At 45.1% G+C, this 17,913-nt stretch overlaps 1 protein-coding gene across 1 annotated transcript in view; it reads left to right on the forward strand.

The window, feature by feature from the left end:
- Nucleotides 1-865: 865 nt before the first annotated feature.
- Nucleotides 866-17,913, forward strand: part of si:ch211-236d3.4 (actin-associated protein FAM107A) — a 20,939-nt gene continuing 3,891 nt past the window's right edge. Inside the window, exons 1-4 of the mRNA XM_063472762.1 lie at nt 866-1,077; nt 4,074-4,152; nt 16,256-16,460; nt 17,480-17,639. Of these exons, the coding sequence (XP_063328832.1) occupies nt 1,054-1,077; nt 4,074-4,152; nt 16,256-16,460; nt 17,480-17,639 (468 nt within the window). The 5' untranslated portion in view covers nt 866-1,053. The remainder of the gene's footprint in view (nt 1,078-4,073; nt 4,153-16,255; nt 16,461-17,479; nt 17,640-17,913) is intronic.

Here is a 17,913-nt window from a genome sequence, read left to right on the forward strand (position 1 = left end):
ATGATGAAGGTTGTGTTTGGGGTGTAATTTTATGATAATATGACTGGAAAGGAAAACAATTGAGCTGCTGAAATAAAATGTGGAGTTGTGAAAGAATCGTATGAAGCAGTGAAATAAAAACGTGTGAGGTTTGAACTCCTAAATCTGCTCCAGACAAACACAACGGGCCTCTGCCAGCGAAGAAACTCAGACTGGAACTGAACGCTGAAGACTGATGAGCACTGCTGGGTGGCACTGCAGACGTTAGTATCAATCTGATCGTTAATACTGAAGACTTTTACCTTTTAAAGTCAGCTGATTATGGGCAGAGCAGTGTGTCCTGATTTATGACATGAACCATCAAAACACACTGATCATTAAATCACTGTCACTTTGACTTTTCACAATAAAACACCTCCCAGCTTTTATTTTGGAGGGCTGGATGTAAACGTGCCTGTTTCTAATGTGCTGCAGGCTGTAAATAAACCACAGAAAGGTTCACGTTTCTCAGCATGTTTGACGGATATTTGTTCATTAAGAATGATTTAACACGGGTCAGAGGACAGAATCAAATATCGATCCGATACCAGCGCCGGTATCAGATCGATATGCAGCATTAATATTCAAATGTGTGTCACTGGTTCACTTCATTCGTACGAACGCTGAACTCCTCAGACTGTCTGCACTCCTCTGAGAGGAGGTAAGGAGGAGACTTAAAGCTCTGCTGTCTCCTCTGATTACTTTAATCCAGCCGGAGCTCCTTAACTCCTCACAGCTGAAAGCAGGGAGTCAGGCAGGAACAGGTGGCCTCCTCCTCCTCGCAGTCACACTGCGTGTGCTCAGCTGGCCGCTCCTCTCTGGTTCCTGCTGGTATGAAGTTTTCGGAGTCGCCTCACAGTCTGGAGGGTTAACGGAGCCCAGCGACCGGGCTGTCAGGCTGCCAGGCAGCAGGGCGAGCAGGAGGAGGGGAAGGCGGAGGAGGGGGCGCCGAGGCTGCTGGGAAAAAGCAAAAGAAGGAGAAGTTGTGGGGAGGACGCAGAGCCGGGGAGAGGCCTGAGCAGGGCTCCGAGGATCATGGGAGCAGTTTATGGAAAGAAGGTGAGTGATAAGCGCTGATCAATGATCCGATCATCTTTACAGTTAGTGAGAATACTCTGATCAGATCCTCACACGAACACTTTAAACTCAGAAATCTGGTGTTCGGTCATGTGATCACCTGCATGTATGTGTGAGGATATTCATTCTGCGCGATGAAGGTTGCAGCAGGTGTGCTTTAAATGTCCTGACAGGTGACAAATTGAAGGAAAATGGTACCCCTGTGGTGCAGGGTGGGGGACGGCTGTAAGCACCATCCATGGTGCAGACATCAGAGATCGGTGGGACGAAGAGCTCACCTGTACCTGCTGGAGTGAATCTGAGGCACTCTGTGGTTTTAGTGTGAGTGTTTGGTGTGCTGCAGAGCACCTGATGGCGCTGTGGGCGAGGGCTGGTCGCCTTCAGATGAAGCCGTTTGGCGCTGCGGTCGAGACTGCCGCGAGCCGCCATTTTTAGATGTGATAAATGAAAGGATATAAAAACAGATTAGTGACTGACATCACCGTGAGTCTGTGAGCCTACAGCAGTCCAGAACAGCTCCTGAAGGCAACAGACTGTAGGTAAAAGATGGCCCATGTGATGCTACCCGTTGGTCAGGGAAGTTATCACACCTTGAGCTGAGCGTTTTCCCGTTCCATCTTTGTGTTTTGAGATGGGACGTGAAGAATCTGACCGAGGAGCGAGACGCTGCACGACATTCTCCTACTCCCTGTTTCCTACTTCCTCCTCTGAATGGGACCAAAATGAGTTTTATGTTTTATTCAGTCAGACCTAAAAGCAGTGACTGACACCATAAACTCGTCAGTAAACATCTTCCTGATGAGCTTCTATGCAAGCAGACTTCCAGGTGAGTCGCCCCCTGCTGGACATCAGTTAGAAGTTCACCTCTGATGGCACCTAAATTCAGCAGAAGCTGGCAGATAAAATGAAAGATGAGCTGTTTATTGTTGCTGATTGAAATCACAACCTGCCACCGTACGAGTGTTTCAGAATCTCTGAGGATAAACAAGGTTTTTGCGTGGAGGTTCCAGTTCTTTAGCGTCGAACGCTCACCTGGATCATGTCTCAGATCACCTGGCTCCAGACGTTCATCACCTGCTCCGTAAGGTTCGACTTTCAGAGAAACTGAATGAGTCACATGACCTCATGAGCAGAGGTCAGAAATCGTTTCAGAAACTTTTATTTGAATATTTGGAAAAAGCACCGCTTTACAAAAAACACCTAAGAGCGTCCAACCTGAATCAGCTGATCCACCTCGAGCACAGGAAGTGAGTTATTCTGAGGTCAGAGTGAGAGAGGCTTGGTACTGCACATCGTTTATTTACAGGTTTTTAACTCGTTCAGATGATTTCCTGCGATTCATGTTTGGCTTCGAAACACCTCAGAACAAAGGAGCACCTGCTCTCACCTGAGAGCTTTAGCCAGGTGGGAACTGAGCAAGCCTGAGAGAGGACGAAGGCCAATCGTACGCCTCTCCGATCAGGGTGAGGATGACTGCAGAGTGGAATTCCACAGGGGAGGAGACAGCGGGAATGCGACCTTATAGGAAAGCCGAGCTCTCGCAGGTATCCGAGTTATGAGGCGGCGCAGCTGTCGGCGAGGCTGAAGAGCAGCTGAGAGGAGGCGGGGCTAGAGGTTTGTCTGTTTTCAGTGCAGCAGGTGGAGACGGGCTTGGAGCATCGAGTTTCAGGAACGATCTGAGAGGAGAGGTCCGGATTTATCTGGGGGGGGGGGGGTAGCCATGGTGTTCAAATTACCACACACAAACACACGGTTTGTGTTTGTGTGTCTGTGTGTGTATCTGTTTGTGTGTGTGAGTGTGTGTCTTTAGTCGGGCAGATTAAGGTCCAGCAGTGAGTGAAGCAGCAGGGAAAGATCAAAGTGATGAGGTCAGAGGTCAGAGTGGAAGCTCACACACAGCTGTGAGATGTGTTTTGGCCTGCGGTCCAATCACATTCCTTGCTCGATCAGATGATGCTAGTTGGTGCTAATGCTAACCTGCTACAGCCCCCCTCACCGCTGACCCCGGCCTCGGAGCTGCAGCTGTACCACTGCCGAGAGTCCAGCAGGGGGCAGACAGTCCTCAGGGTTCCGGTGGTCTTCTGCTTCCTATTCCCTTTCCAGCAGCGGCCGGAGCGCTCATCTTAGCTGCTCTTCTTCACATCTGTGCCAAAGTCTCTAACACACCTGTTCTTCACACACAGGTGTGCCTCGGCTCTTCTTCAGCCTGAGCTGCAGAAACGGTCCTCCAGAGCCAATCACAGCGTGTTTTATTACTTCAGCTTTCGTCTGTTGCTACAGGAACCCAGAGACTCAGACCTCTGGTCAGAAGCTAGTGACCTGAGCACAGGTGCAGCTGCGTCTTTCTCACTTCATCATGTTTGTTTTTCATTGTGAAAACTGGTGAAAGTGTCTTTGTTCTTATTTTTGGATTCAAATCTTTCTGATGTTGTTGGCTCGTGTTTTCTCGCTCTGACCCGGACTGTTTAACCCTTTCACCCCCAAAAACCTGAGATCAGCTGATTCTGGGTCAGCTGACTGATGAAGTGATGTCAGGTGGATCATTAAGGTGGCAGCAGCAGCTGAAGTTTCTGAGGGTGATCTCACACACACGAGACTGGCTGTCTCTGTGATCAGTGATCAGTAATAATCTGATGCTTTTACTGTGAAAGTTCAGTTGGAGCTCTCGTTGTTCCTGCTGTCTCAGTGTTGGTTCTTCTGTCAGAGGAGGATAAAAACAGAGAAAGCTTTTAGCAGTGAGGTGTCAGGATCTCCACCTGTGAGACTCACCTGTGTGAGTAAACGAGTGAATGGAAGCTTGAAGCTGTGACTGCACTTGTTCCTGTTTTACCTGATTTTGCCAGGTTCGGGGATTTTCAAACACCTGGAGTCACTGCGTGTGTTTCTTTTTCTCTTGTTCTTAGCCTAAGTTGGCCATTCCCCGCTGATCTCATCCTCCTCTTCAGCTAAATGATGAGCCTTTCTTCTTTGTTTTGCAGAAGGCGTATAACATTGACCATCAGGCTCTGCCGAAGCAGCCGCACAGTGTGACAAATGGAAAGCAGCCAAACAGCAAAGGTGAGTTAGGCCGTCTCAGGTAATAAAGGCGGTACAACCTGTGAGCAGCCAATGTCACAGACCTGTTCTAGAATAGAATAGAATAGAATAGCCTTTTATTGTCATTGTACATGTACAACAAAACTGTGGGTGCTCGACACCAACTGTACCAGAATAAAATATTTATAAGTTGCAAAGTGCTTGGAGGTAGTCCAAAAGGACTTGGTCTGAATAGAGTCTGTGTGTGAGTGGCCTGAGTGATGAGGGTTTATTATAAGGGAGTATTAATTAATGCTTCAATCTTAAATATGATCAACCTATCTCTAATAATCAGCTATGTACCACAGGCCTTCAAGCTGGCTGTAGTTAAACCTTTACTTAAAAAGCATCTCTAGACCCAGCAGTCTTAGCTAATTATAGGCCAATCTCCAACCTTCCTTTCATATCAAACATCCTTGAAAGAGTAGTTGTCAAACAGCTAACAGATCATCTGCAGAGGAATGGCTTATTTGAAGAGTTTCAGTCAGGTTTCAGAGCTCATCACAGCACAGAAACAGCTTTAGTGAAGGTTACAAATGATCTTCTTATGGCCTCTGACAGTGGACTCATCTCTGTGCTTGTCCTGCTAGACCTCAGTGCAGCGTTCCATACTGTCGACCATAATATCCTATTAGAGCGATTAGAGCGCGCTGTAGGTATTACAGGTACTGCACTGCAGTGGTTTGTATCATATCTATCTAATAGACTCCAGTTTGTGCATGTAAATGGAGAGTCCTCTTCACACACTGAGGTTAATTATGGAGTTCCACAGGGTTCAGTGCTAGGACCAATTCTGTTTACATTATACATGCTTCCCTTAGGCAGTATCATTAGAAGACATAGCATACATTTTCACTGCTATGCTGATGACACCCAGCTCTATCTGTCCATGAAGCCAGATAACACACACCAATTAGTTAAACTGCAGGAATGTCTTAAAGACATAAAGACCGGGATGGCCGCTAACTTTCTGCTTCTTAACTCAGATCAAACTGAGGTTATTGTACTCGGCCCTGAAAATCTTAGAAATATGGTATCTAACCAGATTCTTACTCTGGATGGCATTACCTTGGCCTCCAGTAACACTGTGAGGAACCTTGGAGTCATTTTTGACCAGGACATGTCCTTCAATGCACATATTAAACAAATATGTAAGACTGCTTTCTTCCATTTGTGCAACATCTCTAAAGTTAGAAATATCCTGTCTCAGAGTGACGCTGAAAAACTAGTTCATGCATTTATTACTTCCAGGCTGGACTACTGTAATTCATTATTATCAGGAAGTCCTAAAAACTCCCTGAAAAGCCTTCAGTTAATCCAAAATGCTGCAGCAAGAGTCCTGACAGGGACTAGAAAGAGAGAGCAGATTTCTCCTGTATTGGCTTCCCTTCATTGGCTTCCTGTTAAATCCAGAATTCAAAATCCTGCTCCTCACATACAAGGTCTTAAATAATCAGGCCCCATCTTATCTTAATGACCTTGTAGTACCATATCACCCTATTAGAGCACTTCGCTCTCACACTGCAGGCTTACTTGTTGTTCCTAGAGTATTTAAAAGTAGAATGGGAGGCAGAGCCTTCAGTTTTCAGGCCCCTCTTCTGTGGAACCAGCTTCCAGTTTGGATTCAGGAGACAGACACTATCTCTACTTTCAAGATTAGGCTTCAAACTTTCCTTTTTGCTAAAGCATATAGTTAGGGCTGGACCAGGTGACCCTGAATCCTCCCTTAGTTATGCTGCAATAGGCTGCCGGGGGATTCCCATGATGCACTGGGTGTTAGGGTTAGGTCTCACTGTCACCAAAGTGCTTGCTCATAGGGGGTCATATGATTGTTGGGTTTTTCTCTGTATGTATTATTGTAGGGTCTACCTTAGAATAAAAAGCTCCTTGATGCGACTGAAAATTGGATTGAGTCGACCTGATTGAGGCCGGTTGGTGAGAAAGTCTTTGATCCAGGAGCAGGTGACAGGGCGGATCTGGGATCGATGTTTGGGATTATGTTGTTGAACGCTGAGCTGTAGTCCATGAAGAGCATCCTCATGCAGCTCTTCCGGTTCTCCATTCATTGAGGCTGCTTTTGGGGGTTGGGTGCTCTCTCTGCTGTTTACTGATGATAAGTTGAAAGTGATTGAGTGCTGAGGTAACATTGGCATTCGCGGGGGGTGGGGGGGATGTAAACAATGGTAACTATGGCTAGATAAAAAGGCCTGGCCTCCAAGTCTGGTGGGCAGTGACTGTTTACAACTCTGCTGTTATGGCACCAGTCCTGAGGCACAGAGCCCACCACCCCTCCCTTACCAGAGTCTTTGTTGTGTGTGTGTGTGTGTGTGTGTGTGTGTGTGAGAGTGATTGTGTGTGTGTGTGTGTGTGTGTGATGGCCCAGAGGAACATGAAGCTGATGATCAAACTTCTTCCCGACATGTTTTCTTTTTGCTGTGTTTGAACCTTCGGGGCCACCGTACGCCATAGTTAGAAATATAAATGAATTCAACATGCGCACAGGTGTAACTCACACAGCTGTGATTGGTCAGGGTTGGACCATGTGACTGAAAACAAGAATAAAGTCAACTGTTCACAGTTTCTATCAAAGATAAACCTGACGTCAGGCTTGATGATGTCACAGATCTGTCCATGCAGCATTCAAGGAGCTTTATTGTCATTTGCATCACATGTTAACATGAGGTGGAAAGAAATTATGTGCACACGGTCCCGGAGCGAAAAGAAACCAAATAATGAAGAAACAATTTTTTTTTTTTAATAAAAAATAAATGAATAGTTGTTTTTTTTGTTTGTTTTTTAACAAACAGAATAACAAGTAATAAAACAATACGATAAATAATACAATAAGTAGAGTGCAACAACCTGAGTACCAGTATGGAGTATGGGCATAGAGTGTAGGTATAAACAGTGTTGGGAAGGTTACTTTTAAAATGTATTCCATTACAGAATACCGAATACATGCCCCAAAATGTATTCTGTAACGTATTCCGTTACGTTACTCAATGAGGGTAACGTATTCTGAATACTTTGGATTACTTAATATATTATCATGCTGTTTACAACTACGTGAATGTACTATTGCTGTGATTTATTACTGTTACTGAAGGTCCGCAGCTCCGAACAGTAGTAAAGGGACCTCTGGCTAATACGGTGGGTTCGTGTCGGGCTCGTAGCTGAAAACTAGCTTTACTTTGTTGTCTGGGTCAACTTTGCTAGCAGAGACAGAGAGAGGCGTTGAAAGGCTGCTCCAACGGAACTTATTGTTTCAGAGGAAAACACGAACACGGTGTACAGTCGAGTCTTAATAGCTTACTTACAGCTGGGCTCGTCAGGCACTCTTCTTGGCTGCAGTGGTTATTATTATATTTACATGCTCCCAGCTCCCGTTTGTGCTCCGTGACAGCTCGGACTTTTCCTTTCTCTCCCTCCCTCGCTCACAGACACATAACGTGTATGGTAGTCCATTCTCGCTGCAGCACGGACTACACTGCCCATGAGGCTACATTCTTTAGGGCCATGCCTGTAGCATTCTGCCTTTTAGCTTAGCACAACAACAACAACAAAAAAGCGCTCTGTCACCCAGGAAACACGCAGAGAGAGAGAGCGTCACCCTGTAACCATGGCAACCGTAACGCTGCCGCCTGGAACAACAGAGCGTAGCTGTCAAACAAACCCAAACAGTCCTGACCCGCGACAATATGAAACAGGAAAGTACCGCCGTGTAATCCATTTATTTCAACAAAGTAACTGTATTCTGAATACCACCTTTTTAAACGGTAACTGTAACGGAATACAGTTACTCATATTTTGTATTCTAAATACGTAACGGCGGTACATGTATTCCGTTACTCCCCAACACTGGGTATAAATAAATACTTTAGCAGCAAAGAGCATGATGACCAGCATTGATAAAGTGACAATGTCGGCAAGAAGAACAAAAGTGTTTAAAGTCGCCGACAGGAAGTGTGAATATTAAAGATAAATGTCAGATTAAATGTTGTGAGATCATCATTATTTATCTTCGTGGTTCGCATGCAACCCACACTGAGAGTCTGCTCCAGGCTGCAGTGAGAGTCAGCGCCCCCATCAGGGTGGCAGCGGGATTTCAGGCTGGGTGGAGCCGCTGGCTGATGAATAGGAGCAGCGTGGGAAGCGGTCCCGAGGAGGAGGGGCAGTCCACGTGCCACGTGACCGCCGCCTGGCTTTGAGCTGAGCAGGAGAGCAGGAGCAGAGGAGCAGAGGAGCTCCGGTAGCATGGAGCCCAGCACTGCCCAGGGGAGGGTGGTGAAGTCCGGTAAGACCCGGCCGTGGACAGAGCTGAGGATCGAGCTGTGAGGCTGTCAGCTGCTCTCAGATCAGATTCATGCTGAGGAAAGTCAGCTCCCAGCTTTTTGAATCTTTTACTCCACAAATGGAGAAACAAGCTCAGACTGACGTCATTCACACTTGTAATGCTTTTCACTAAAGTTATCATTAAGCTGTGACGTCATCTCTAAAAAAAAAACTTTTAAAAATAAACAGGACTTTAGTATGACAGCTGGAAGTTTTAATTATCATCTCCAAAGTGGAAATAGAGCCTTCATCAGCTTTGTGTTTCTATCAGAAACATTTCTGCATGTTTGTGTTTGTGCTCAAGTTTGACTATGTGAGGCTCTGAGAGCACGGCTGATGGTGGTGGTGTGGATGATGATGATGGTGGTGTGGATGATGATGATGGTGGTGTGGATGATGATGATGGTGGTGTGGATGATGATGATGGTGGTGTGGATGATGGTGGTGGTGGTGTGGATGATGATGATGGTGTGGATGATGATGGTGGTGGTGTGGATGATGGTGGTGGTGGTGTGGATGATGATGATGGTGGTGTGGATGATGATGGTGGTGGTGTGGATGATGGTGGTGGTGGTGTGGATGATGATGATGGTGGTGTGGATGATGATGATGGTGGTGGTGTGGATGATGGTGGTGGTGGTGTGGATGATGATGGTGGTGGTGTGGATGATGGTGGTGGTGGTGTGGATGATGATGATGGTGGTGGTGTGGATGATGGTGGTGGTGGTGTGGATGATGATGGTGGTAGTGGGGATGATGATGTGGTGGTGTGAATGATGATGATGGTGGTGGTGTGGATGATGATGATGGTGGTGTGGATGATGATGGTGGTGGTGTGGATGATGATGATGGTGGTGGTGTGGATGATGATGGTGGTGGTGTGGATGATGATGGTGGTGGTGTGGATGATGGTGGTGGTGGTGTGGATGATGATGATGGTGGTGTGGATGATGATGATGGTGGTGGTGTGGATGATGGTGGTGGTGGTGTGGATGATGATGGTGGTAGTGGGGATGATGATGTGGTGGTGTGAATGATGATGATGGTGGTGGTGTGGATGATGATGATGGTGGTGTGGATGATGATGATGGTGGTGGTGTGGATGATGATGGTGATGTGAATGATGATGGTGGTGGTGGTGTGGATGATGATGATGGTGATGTGAATGATGATGGTGGTGGTGGTGTGGATGATGATGATGGTGGTGTGGATGATGATGGTGGTGGTGTGGATGATGATGGTGGTGGTGTGGATGATGGTGGTGGTGGTGTGGATGATGATGATGGTGGTGTGGATGATGATGGTGGTGGTGTGGATGATGGTGGTGGTGGTGGTGTGGGTGATGATGATGGTGGTGTGAATGATGATGGTGGTGGTGGTGTGGATGATGATGATGGTGGTGGTGTCGATGATGATGATGGTGATGCGGATGATGATGGTGGTGGTGGTGTGGGTGATGATGGTGGTGGTGGTGTGGATGATGATAGTAGTGTTGGTGTGGATGATGATGATGATGGTGGTGTGGATGATGATGGTGGTGGTGTGGATGATGATGATGGTGATGTGGATGATGATGGTGGTGGTGGTGTGGGTGATGATGGTGGTGGTGGTGTGGATGATGATAATAGTGTTGGTGTGGATGATGATGATGATGGTGGTGTGGATGATGATGGTGGTGGTGTGGATGATGATGATGGTGATGTGGATGATGATGGTGGTGGTGGTGTGGGTGATGATGGTGGTGGTGGTGTGGATGATGATAATAGTGTTGGTGTGGATGATGATGATGGTGGTGGTGTGGATGATGATGATGATGGTGGTGTGGATGATGGTGGTGGTGGTGTGGATGATGATGGTGGTGGTGGTGTGGGTGATGATGATGGTGGTGATGTGGATGATGATAATAGTGTTGGTGTGGATGATGATGATGATGGTGGTGGGGATGATGATGGTGGTGGTGTGGATGATGATGATGATGGTGGTGATGTGGATGATGATAATAGTGGTGGTGTGGATGATAATGATGATGGTGGTGTGGATGATGGTGGTGGTGGTGGACATGTTGCTGCTCCTGTCTGTTCAGCATCTTCTTATGTAATTGAGGTGCTGCGTTGTACCAGAGCCACTCACGGCTCATGAAGCGCTGTGAGGAGCGAATGCTGATGAAGATGAAGTCACCGCTGGCATGCAGACAGACTGCAGTGGGAGTTCACATCCTCTGCTTGAGTTTTAGCCTCGGCAACGAGGAGTCATGTAGAGCTTCAGTGTTGATGTCAGTGGTGTTGATGGTGGTGGTGGTTGTATTCATGGTGGCTGTGTTCATGGTGGTGTTGATGGCTGATCATCAGGTTTGTGACAGGAAGCGGCGTTTCCTCAGCAAGCCTTTTAGCGGCTCGTCTGCTCTGATTTAGAGTCTGCGGCGTTTCCTCAGGATGAGCGAAAAAACGAGCAGATGCGTTATGGCCTGCCGTTACAGAGCAGCGCGATCACGTTTCCTCCCGAGGTGCGGCTCCGGCCTCAGACTCGAGCTCAAGTTGTCCGCTTTGCTGTAACCAGATTGGCAGCACTCACGGGGACGTCGATACAGAGAGGCTCCGGTCTGCACGTCCCCCCTCCGATCAATACAAACCTCAGAAAGGCTCAAAGTCCAGCAGACAAACACTGAGCTAACAGAGAGAGGCGGGTAAAGTTCAGCAGCAGAGCTCCCTGTTACTGTAACTTCTGTGGGTCCCACAAGTTTTTAATAACACTCAAAATGCGTGGCCTTCAGGTCATACACTGTACATAAAAGATGTACACAGACACTGGTTTCTGCACCTCATTGTTAACCATGTTTGTTTTTAATTTAACCCTGGTCATTCAGAATCCTTTAGGATTTAACACATAAAATGTGGAGATTATATACTGAGCTCAAGCAGGAACTATTAATAACGAAAAGATTACATCACAAAAAGATCAAATGAATAAACTGTGGGGGTCTAATCACAAAACAGGAAGTGTTTTCTGTGTCTCAGTGTCTTCTACAAATTGATTGTCTCACTCCTTAAAATCCGATGCAGTGGTTCAGTATTTAAGAGTGAACGTCTGAGGTCAGGTATTTCAGGTGTTTCAGGCTTGTTTCAGATGTGATTCAGATATTTTCAGACACGTTTCACAAGTGTTCAGGCGCGTTTCAGGTGTTTCAAGCTTTTTCAGGGTTGTTTCAGACATTTTCATATTTGTTTCAGTTGTGTATCAGATGTGTTTCAGATTTGTTTCTGATGTGTTTCAGACATTTTCATTTTTGTTTCAGACTTGTTTCCGATGTGTTTTAGACATTTTCAGATGTGTTTCAGACTTGTTTCAGACATTTTCAGATGTGTTTCAGACTTGTTTCCGATGTGTTTCAGACATTTTCAGATGTGTTTCAGACTTGTTTCCGATGTGTTTCAGACATTTTCAGATGTGTTTCAGACTTGTTTCCGATGTGTTTCAGACATTTTCAGATGTGTTTCAGACTTGTTTCCGATGTGTTTCAGACATTTTCAGATGTGTTTCAGGCTTGTTTCAAACATTTTCAGATGTGTTTCAGACTTGTTTCCGATGTGTTTCAGACATTTTCAGACTTGTTTCAGACATTTTCAGACTTGTTTCAGGCTTGTTTCATATGTGTTTCAGACATTTTAATGCTTGTTTCAGGCTTGTTTCAGATGTGTTTCAGACTTGTTTCCGATGTGTTTCAGACATTTTCAGATGTGTTTCAGGCTTGTTTCAAATGTGTTTCAGATATTTTCAGATCTGTTTCACACGTGTTTCGGGCTTCTTTCAGACATTTTCAGACTTGTTTCAGGCTTGTTTCAGATGTGTTGCAGACATTTTAATGCTTGTTTCAGGTGTGTTTCAGATGTGTTTTAGACATTTTAATGCTTGTTTCAGGTGTGTTTTAGATGTGTTTCAGATGTGTTTCACATATTTTCAGACCTGTTTCACACGTTCAGGCGCATTTCAACCTTTTTCAGGCTTGTTTCAGACATTTTCATATGTGTTTCAGGCTTGTTTCAGACGTGTTTCAGACATTTTCAAACTTGTTTCAGGCTTGTTTCATATATGTTTCAGACATTTTAATGCTTGTTTCAGGCTTGTTTCAGACTTGTTTCCGATGTGTTTCAGACATTTTCAGATGTGTTTCAGGCTTGTTTCAGACGTGTTTCAGACATTTTAATGCTTGTTTCAGGTGTGTTTCAGATGTGTTTTAGACATTTTAATGCTTGTTTCAGGTGTGTTTTAGATGTGTTTCACATATTTTCAGACCTGTTTCACACGTTCAGGTGCATTTCAAACTTTTTCAGGCTTGTTTCAGACATTTTCATATGTGTTTCAGGCTTGTTTCAGGTGTGTTTCAGATGTATTTTAGGTGTGTTTCAGACATTTTCCAACTTGTTTCAAGTGTGTTTCAGATGTGTTTCAGACATTTTCAGACTTGTTTCAGGCTTTTTTCAGATGTGTTTCAGACATTTTAATGCTTGTTTCAGGTGTGTTTCAGGTGCGTGTTTAAGATGCGTTTCAGATGTGTTTCAGACTTATTACAGATGTGTTTCAGACATTTTAATGCTTGTTTCAGGTGTGTTTCAGATCTATTTCAGGTGTGTTTCAGACATTTTCCAACTTGTTTCAAGTGTGTTTCAGGTGTGTTTCAGATTTGTTTCAGTCATTTTAATGCTTGTTTCAGGTGTGTTTCAGACATTTTCCAACTTGTTTCAAGTGTGTTTCAGGTGTGTTTCAGACTTGTTTCAGGCTTTTTTCAGATGTGTTTCAGACATTTTAATGCTTGTTTCAGGTGTGTTTCAGGTGCGTGTTTAAGATGCGTTTCAGATGTGTTTCAGACTTATTACAGATGTGTTTCAGACATTTTAATGCTTGTTTCAGGTGTGTTTCAGATCTATTTCAGGTGTGTTTCAGACATTTTCCAACTTGTTTCAAGTGTGTTTCAGGTGTGTTTCAGATTTGTTTCAGACATTTTAATGCTTGTTTCAGGTGTGTTTCAGACATTTTCCAACTTGTTTCAAGTGTGTTTCAGGTGTGTTTCAGACTTGTTTCAGATGTATTTCAGACATTTTAATGCTTGTTTCAGGTGTGTTTCAGATGTGTTTCAGACATTTTAATACTTGTTTCAGGTGTGCTTCAGGTGTATTTCAGACATTTTAATGCTTGTTTCAGGTGTGTTTCAGATGTGTTTCAGACATTTTAATGCTTGTTTCAGATGTGCTTCAGGTGTATTTCAGACATTTTAATGCTTGTTTCAGGTGTGTTTCAGATGTGTTTCAGACATTTTAATGCTTGCTTCGGGTGTGCTTCAGATGTGTTTCAGACATTTTAATGCTTGTTTCAGGTGTGTTTTGGGTGTGTTTCAGACATGTTAGATGTGTTTCAGGCTTGTTTCAGACATGTTTCAGACATTTTTATGCGTGTTTGAGGTGTTTCATGCTTGTTTCAGATGTGTTTCAGACATGTTAGATGTGTTTCAGGCTTGTTTCAGACATGTTTCAGACATTTTTATGCGTGTTTGAGGTGTTTCAGGCTTGTTTCAGGTGTGTTTCAGACATTTTAATACTTGTTTCAGGTGTGTTTCAGATGTGTTTCAGACATTTTAATGCTTGTTTCAGGTGTGTTTCAGGTGCGTGTTTAAGATGCGTTTCAGATGTGTTTCAGACTTATTACAGATGTGTTTCAGACATTTTAATGCTTGTTTCAGGTGTGTTTCAGATCTATTTCAGGTGTGTTTCAGACATTTTCCAACTTGTTTCAAGTGTGTTTCAGGTGTGTTTCAGATTTGTTTCAGACATTTTAATGCTTGTTTCAGGTGTGTTTCAGACATTTTCCAACTTGTTTCAAGTGTGTTTCAGGTGTGTTTCAGACTTGTTTCAGATGTATTTCAGACATTTTAATGCTTGTTTCAGGTGTGTTTCAGATGTGTTTCAGACATTTTAATACTTGTTTCAGGTGTGTTTCAGACATTTTAATGCTTGTTTCAGATGTGCTTCAGGTGTATTTCAGACATTTTAATGCTTGTTTCAGGTGTGTTTCAGATGTGTTTCAGACATTTTAATGCTTGCTTCGGGTGTGCTTCAGATGTGTTTCAGACATTTTAATGCTTGCTTCGGGTGTGCTTCAGATGTGTTTCAGACATTTTAATGCTTGTTTCAGGCTTGTTTCAGATGTGTTTCAGACATGTTAGATGTGTTTCAGGCTTGTTTCCGACATTTTTATGCGTGTTTGAGGTGTTTCAGGCTTGTTTCAGGTGTGTTTCAGACATTTTAATACTTGTTTTAGGTGTGTTTCAGATGTGTTTCAGACATTTTAATGCTTGTTTCAGGTGTGTTTCAGATGTGTTTCAGGTGCGTGTTTAAGATGCGTTTCAGATGTGTTTCAGACTTATTACAGAGCAGGTGTAGCCAGCAGGGGGCGCTAGCAGCAGCTCATGGCGTCTGTGAGCTGGGGTGTTTGAGGCAGACGTCCTCAGTTTCCGGCCTGCAGGCTGCGCATCTGTGTCAAACAGGAGAAAGGACAATGAACCCAACCCGTCCTCGGATATCCTGGGATTCAGATCACATGACAGGTCACGCCGCACAATGACCCTTTCTTGAGTGCAACCAGAGCCTGCCTTCCAGCTTCATATTTCAGAAAAATGAAACGAGCTCTGGATGTCTGTTCACTCTTAGACACGCAGAAGAGAGTAAGTGGACGGCTGTTTTGTCAGCCTCCCTGTCTCCAGATGTAGATGCAGCAAATAGGAACGGGCTTGTGAGGTAGCACATGGCGGATAACCATCAGAAACTTCTCTGAGCTCCTGTGATTGTAAGGACTGCTGTAGCAGTTTGTCAGTAGGTTCAGTAGAAGGAAATGAAAGGCTGGCAGGAGGAGCGCACTGAGCTGCAGCACTGATCTCTGTGAGCAGCAAACATCTCACACCACTCACAATGTTCACAGCTGAGCAAGTCAGTCACGGAGCCTGCTGCAAACTTCAATTCAGAACCTTCCAGCAACACTCAGCAAACACAAACCTGAAAGACATCTGAAACAAGCCTGAAACACACCTAAAACACATCTGAAACACACCTGTAACAAGCATTAAAATGTCTGAAACACATCTGAAAAAAGCCTGAAACAAGTCTGAAAATGTCTGAAACACAACTGAAACACATCTGAAACACACTTGAAACAAGTTGGAAAATGTCTGAAACACACCTGAAATACATCTGAAACACACCTGAAACAAGCATTAAAATGTCTGAAACACATCTGAAAAAAGCCTGAAACAAGTCTGAAAATGTCTGAAACACAACTGAAACACATCTGAAACACATCTGAAACACACTTGAAACAAGTTGGAAAATGTCTGAAACACACCTGAAATACATCTGAAACGCACCTGAAACAAGCATTAAAATGTCTGAAACACATCTGTCAGCACCTTATCAAGACCTGACCCAGTGAAGACGTTTCTCTAAAGCAAGGACATTTAAACACAGTCCGGACTTTTCCAGTGGGGAAGTTTTAAAGGGACAGTATTAATGATGTTTTGGGAACGGGGACACATTTACAGAGTGAGCAGAAACACAGGGAATGAGGCTTTTCTCAGCTGCTGTGATTGGACTGTGAAGATGTTTCAGGATGTATGATATCCTGCTAGCATCTGCTGGGGGTTGCAGTTTGTCCAGTAGGTGGCGCTATGATTTGTTCTCTCTAACATTTTGTGTCCTCTTTGTGTCTGTAGCATCAGCATATGCCAGCCTGCAGCAGCACGGCTCCGAAGGCGTCCATGGGAAGTCGTCCCCGGTTGCCGTCTTCGTACCCCGGCCGGATTACCTGGAGGGGGACGAGGACGCGGACCTCATCAAACCCAAGAAGCTGGTGAATCCAGTCAAAGCTTCGAAGAGTCACCAGGAGCTTCACCGCGAGCTGCTGAGCAGTTACAAACGGTAACGCTCTGATTAGTTTTAATTTTGCAAAGAATGAAGAGGAAGAAGAAGGGGTGGGGTCAGACAGCGTGACTGAAGCTCCCACCTTCAGCTTTATTCAGACTGTTTAAATCCACTCATGTTCGAGTATGAAAGCTGAAAGTTTGAACTCGAGTCACGCATCTGAACTATAAACCCCTCTGAACCCGCCTGTGTCTCAGGACGCAGTCAGAGATGTGTTTTTAGATTATTAGAGATGGATTTCATGGAAACATTTGTGGAAAAGATGTTTTTTAGTTGTGGGAGTTGGGGTTGATGGAGCCTCAGATTTAGATCATATTTCAGGGAAGTGTCATTAGTGATGTTTCTGATATACTGAGCGTGTTATTGATGCTGCCGGCAGAGCGCCAGTGAGTGAAGGTCACACTCACATGTCTAATCACTGATCACACTTCCTGAAGTCAAATAAAAGACCTCTCTAACGAAAGCCTGGAAACAGAGAATCAGGCCGAGCTGAGATTCTTTCCCCGCGTGACCACGTCACCGAGTTCCTGTCACATGACCAGAACTCGTTCATGTGACAGGAACGCGTTTGTGTCAAAAGCTCATTTGTTGCTTCCACTGTCAGCAGGACGGTGTCGTCACTTGTATTCAGAGCTCAACATCGCTCAACCGCTGCCGTGTGTCCTCGGGTTTACCTGACACCCGCTGACCAATCAGCATTTGGCCATTTAAATGGCGTCGCTGCGGTCGAGCCTGGGCCGTGAGGGGTTTGTGAAGCAGGCGCTGCTAAGCAACAGCCTCCTGCCTCCCAGGCCTCTGACCGCCGAGGACGCTGGGAAAGTTCTCACCTCATTCAGGAGGAGCAGCGAGGCACAAAACAACTTTATTTAAGCTCCAGGCCTGAAACACAAAGAAGTTAAAGGCTCCTGGAAAAGAGGAGGCGAGCGGCGTGAATGATTCATGAGGAGAGCCGAATGCTGCACACACACACACACAGTCTGAATTGTGTATGTGTGTGTGTGTCTGTGTGCGCGCAGAGCGGGGGTCAGTGTGGAAATGAAGCCCGAGCTGCAGCGGGTGCTGGAGTCCAGGAGGAGAGATCAGCTGATCAAACAGAGGAAGGAGGAGGACGAGGCTCGCAGGAAGGTTTCTCCTCTGGAGGCCGAACTGCTGAAGAGACACAAGAAGCTGGAGGAGGTAACACACACACAGACACACACACCAGTGAATCACAGCGATGTGGAATTACAAAGCTGTGACGCTCTGTGTGTCACGCTACACAAGTTCAAAGACTTTCACATCGTTTCTCCGAAAGTTGATTCTGTTCATCTGGACGTTTTCCGTGGGAGAAACGTTTCATCTGTACATTTGCATGATGACTGAAACCAGCCCACTGAAGGAACAATGGGCTGTCCAGCTCATTGTTTATAAATGTGCTGTTTATAAGGTTGGAAACCAGCAGTCAGCTGAG

This window comes from Pelmatolapia mariae, linkage group LG5, assembly GCF_036321145.2.
Source record: "Pelmatolapia mariae isolate MD_Pm_ZW linkage group LG5, Pm_UMD_F_2, whole genome shotgun sequence".
NCBI lineage: Eukaryota > Metazoa > Chordata > Actinopteri > Cichliformes > Cichlidae > Pelmatolapia > Pelmatolapia mariae.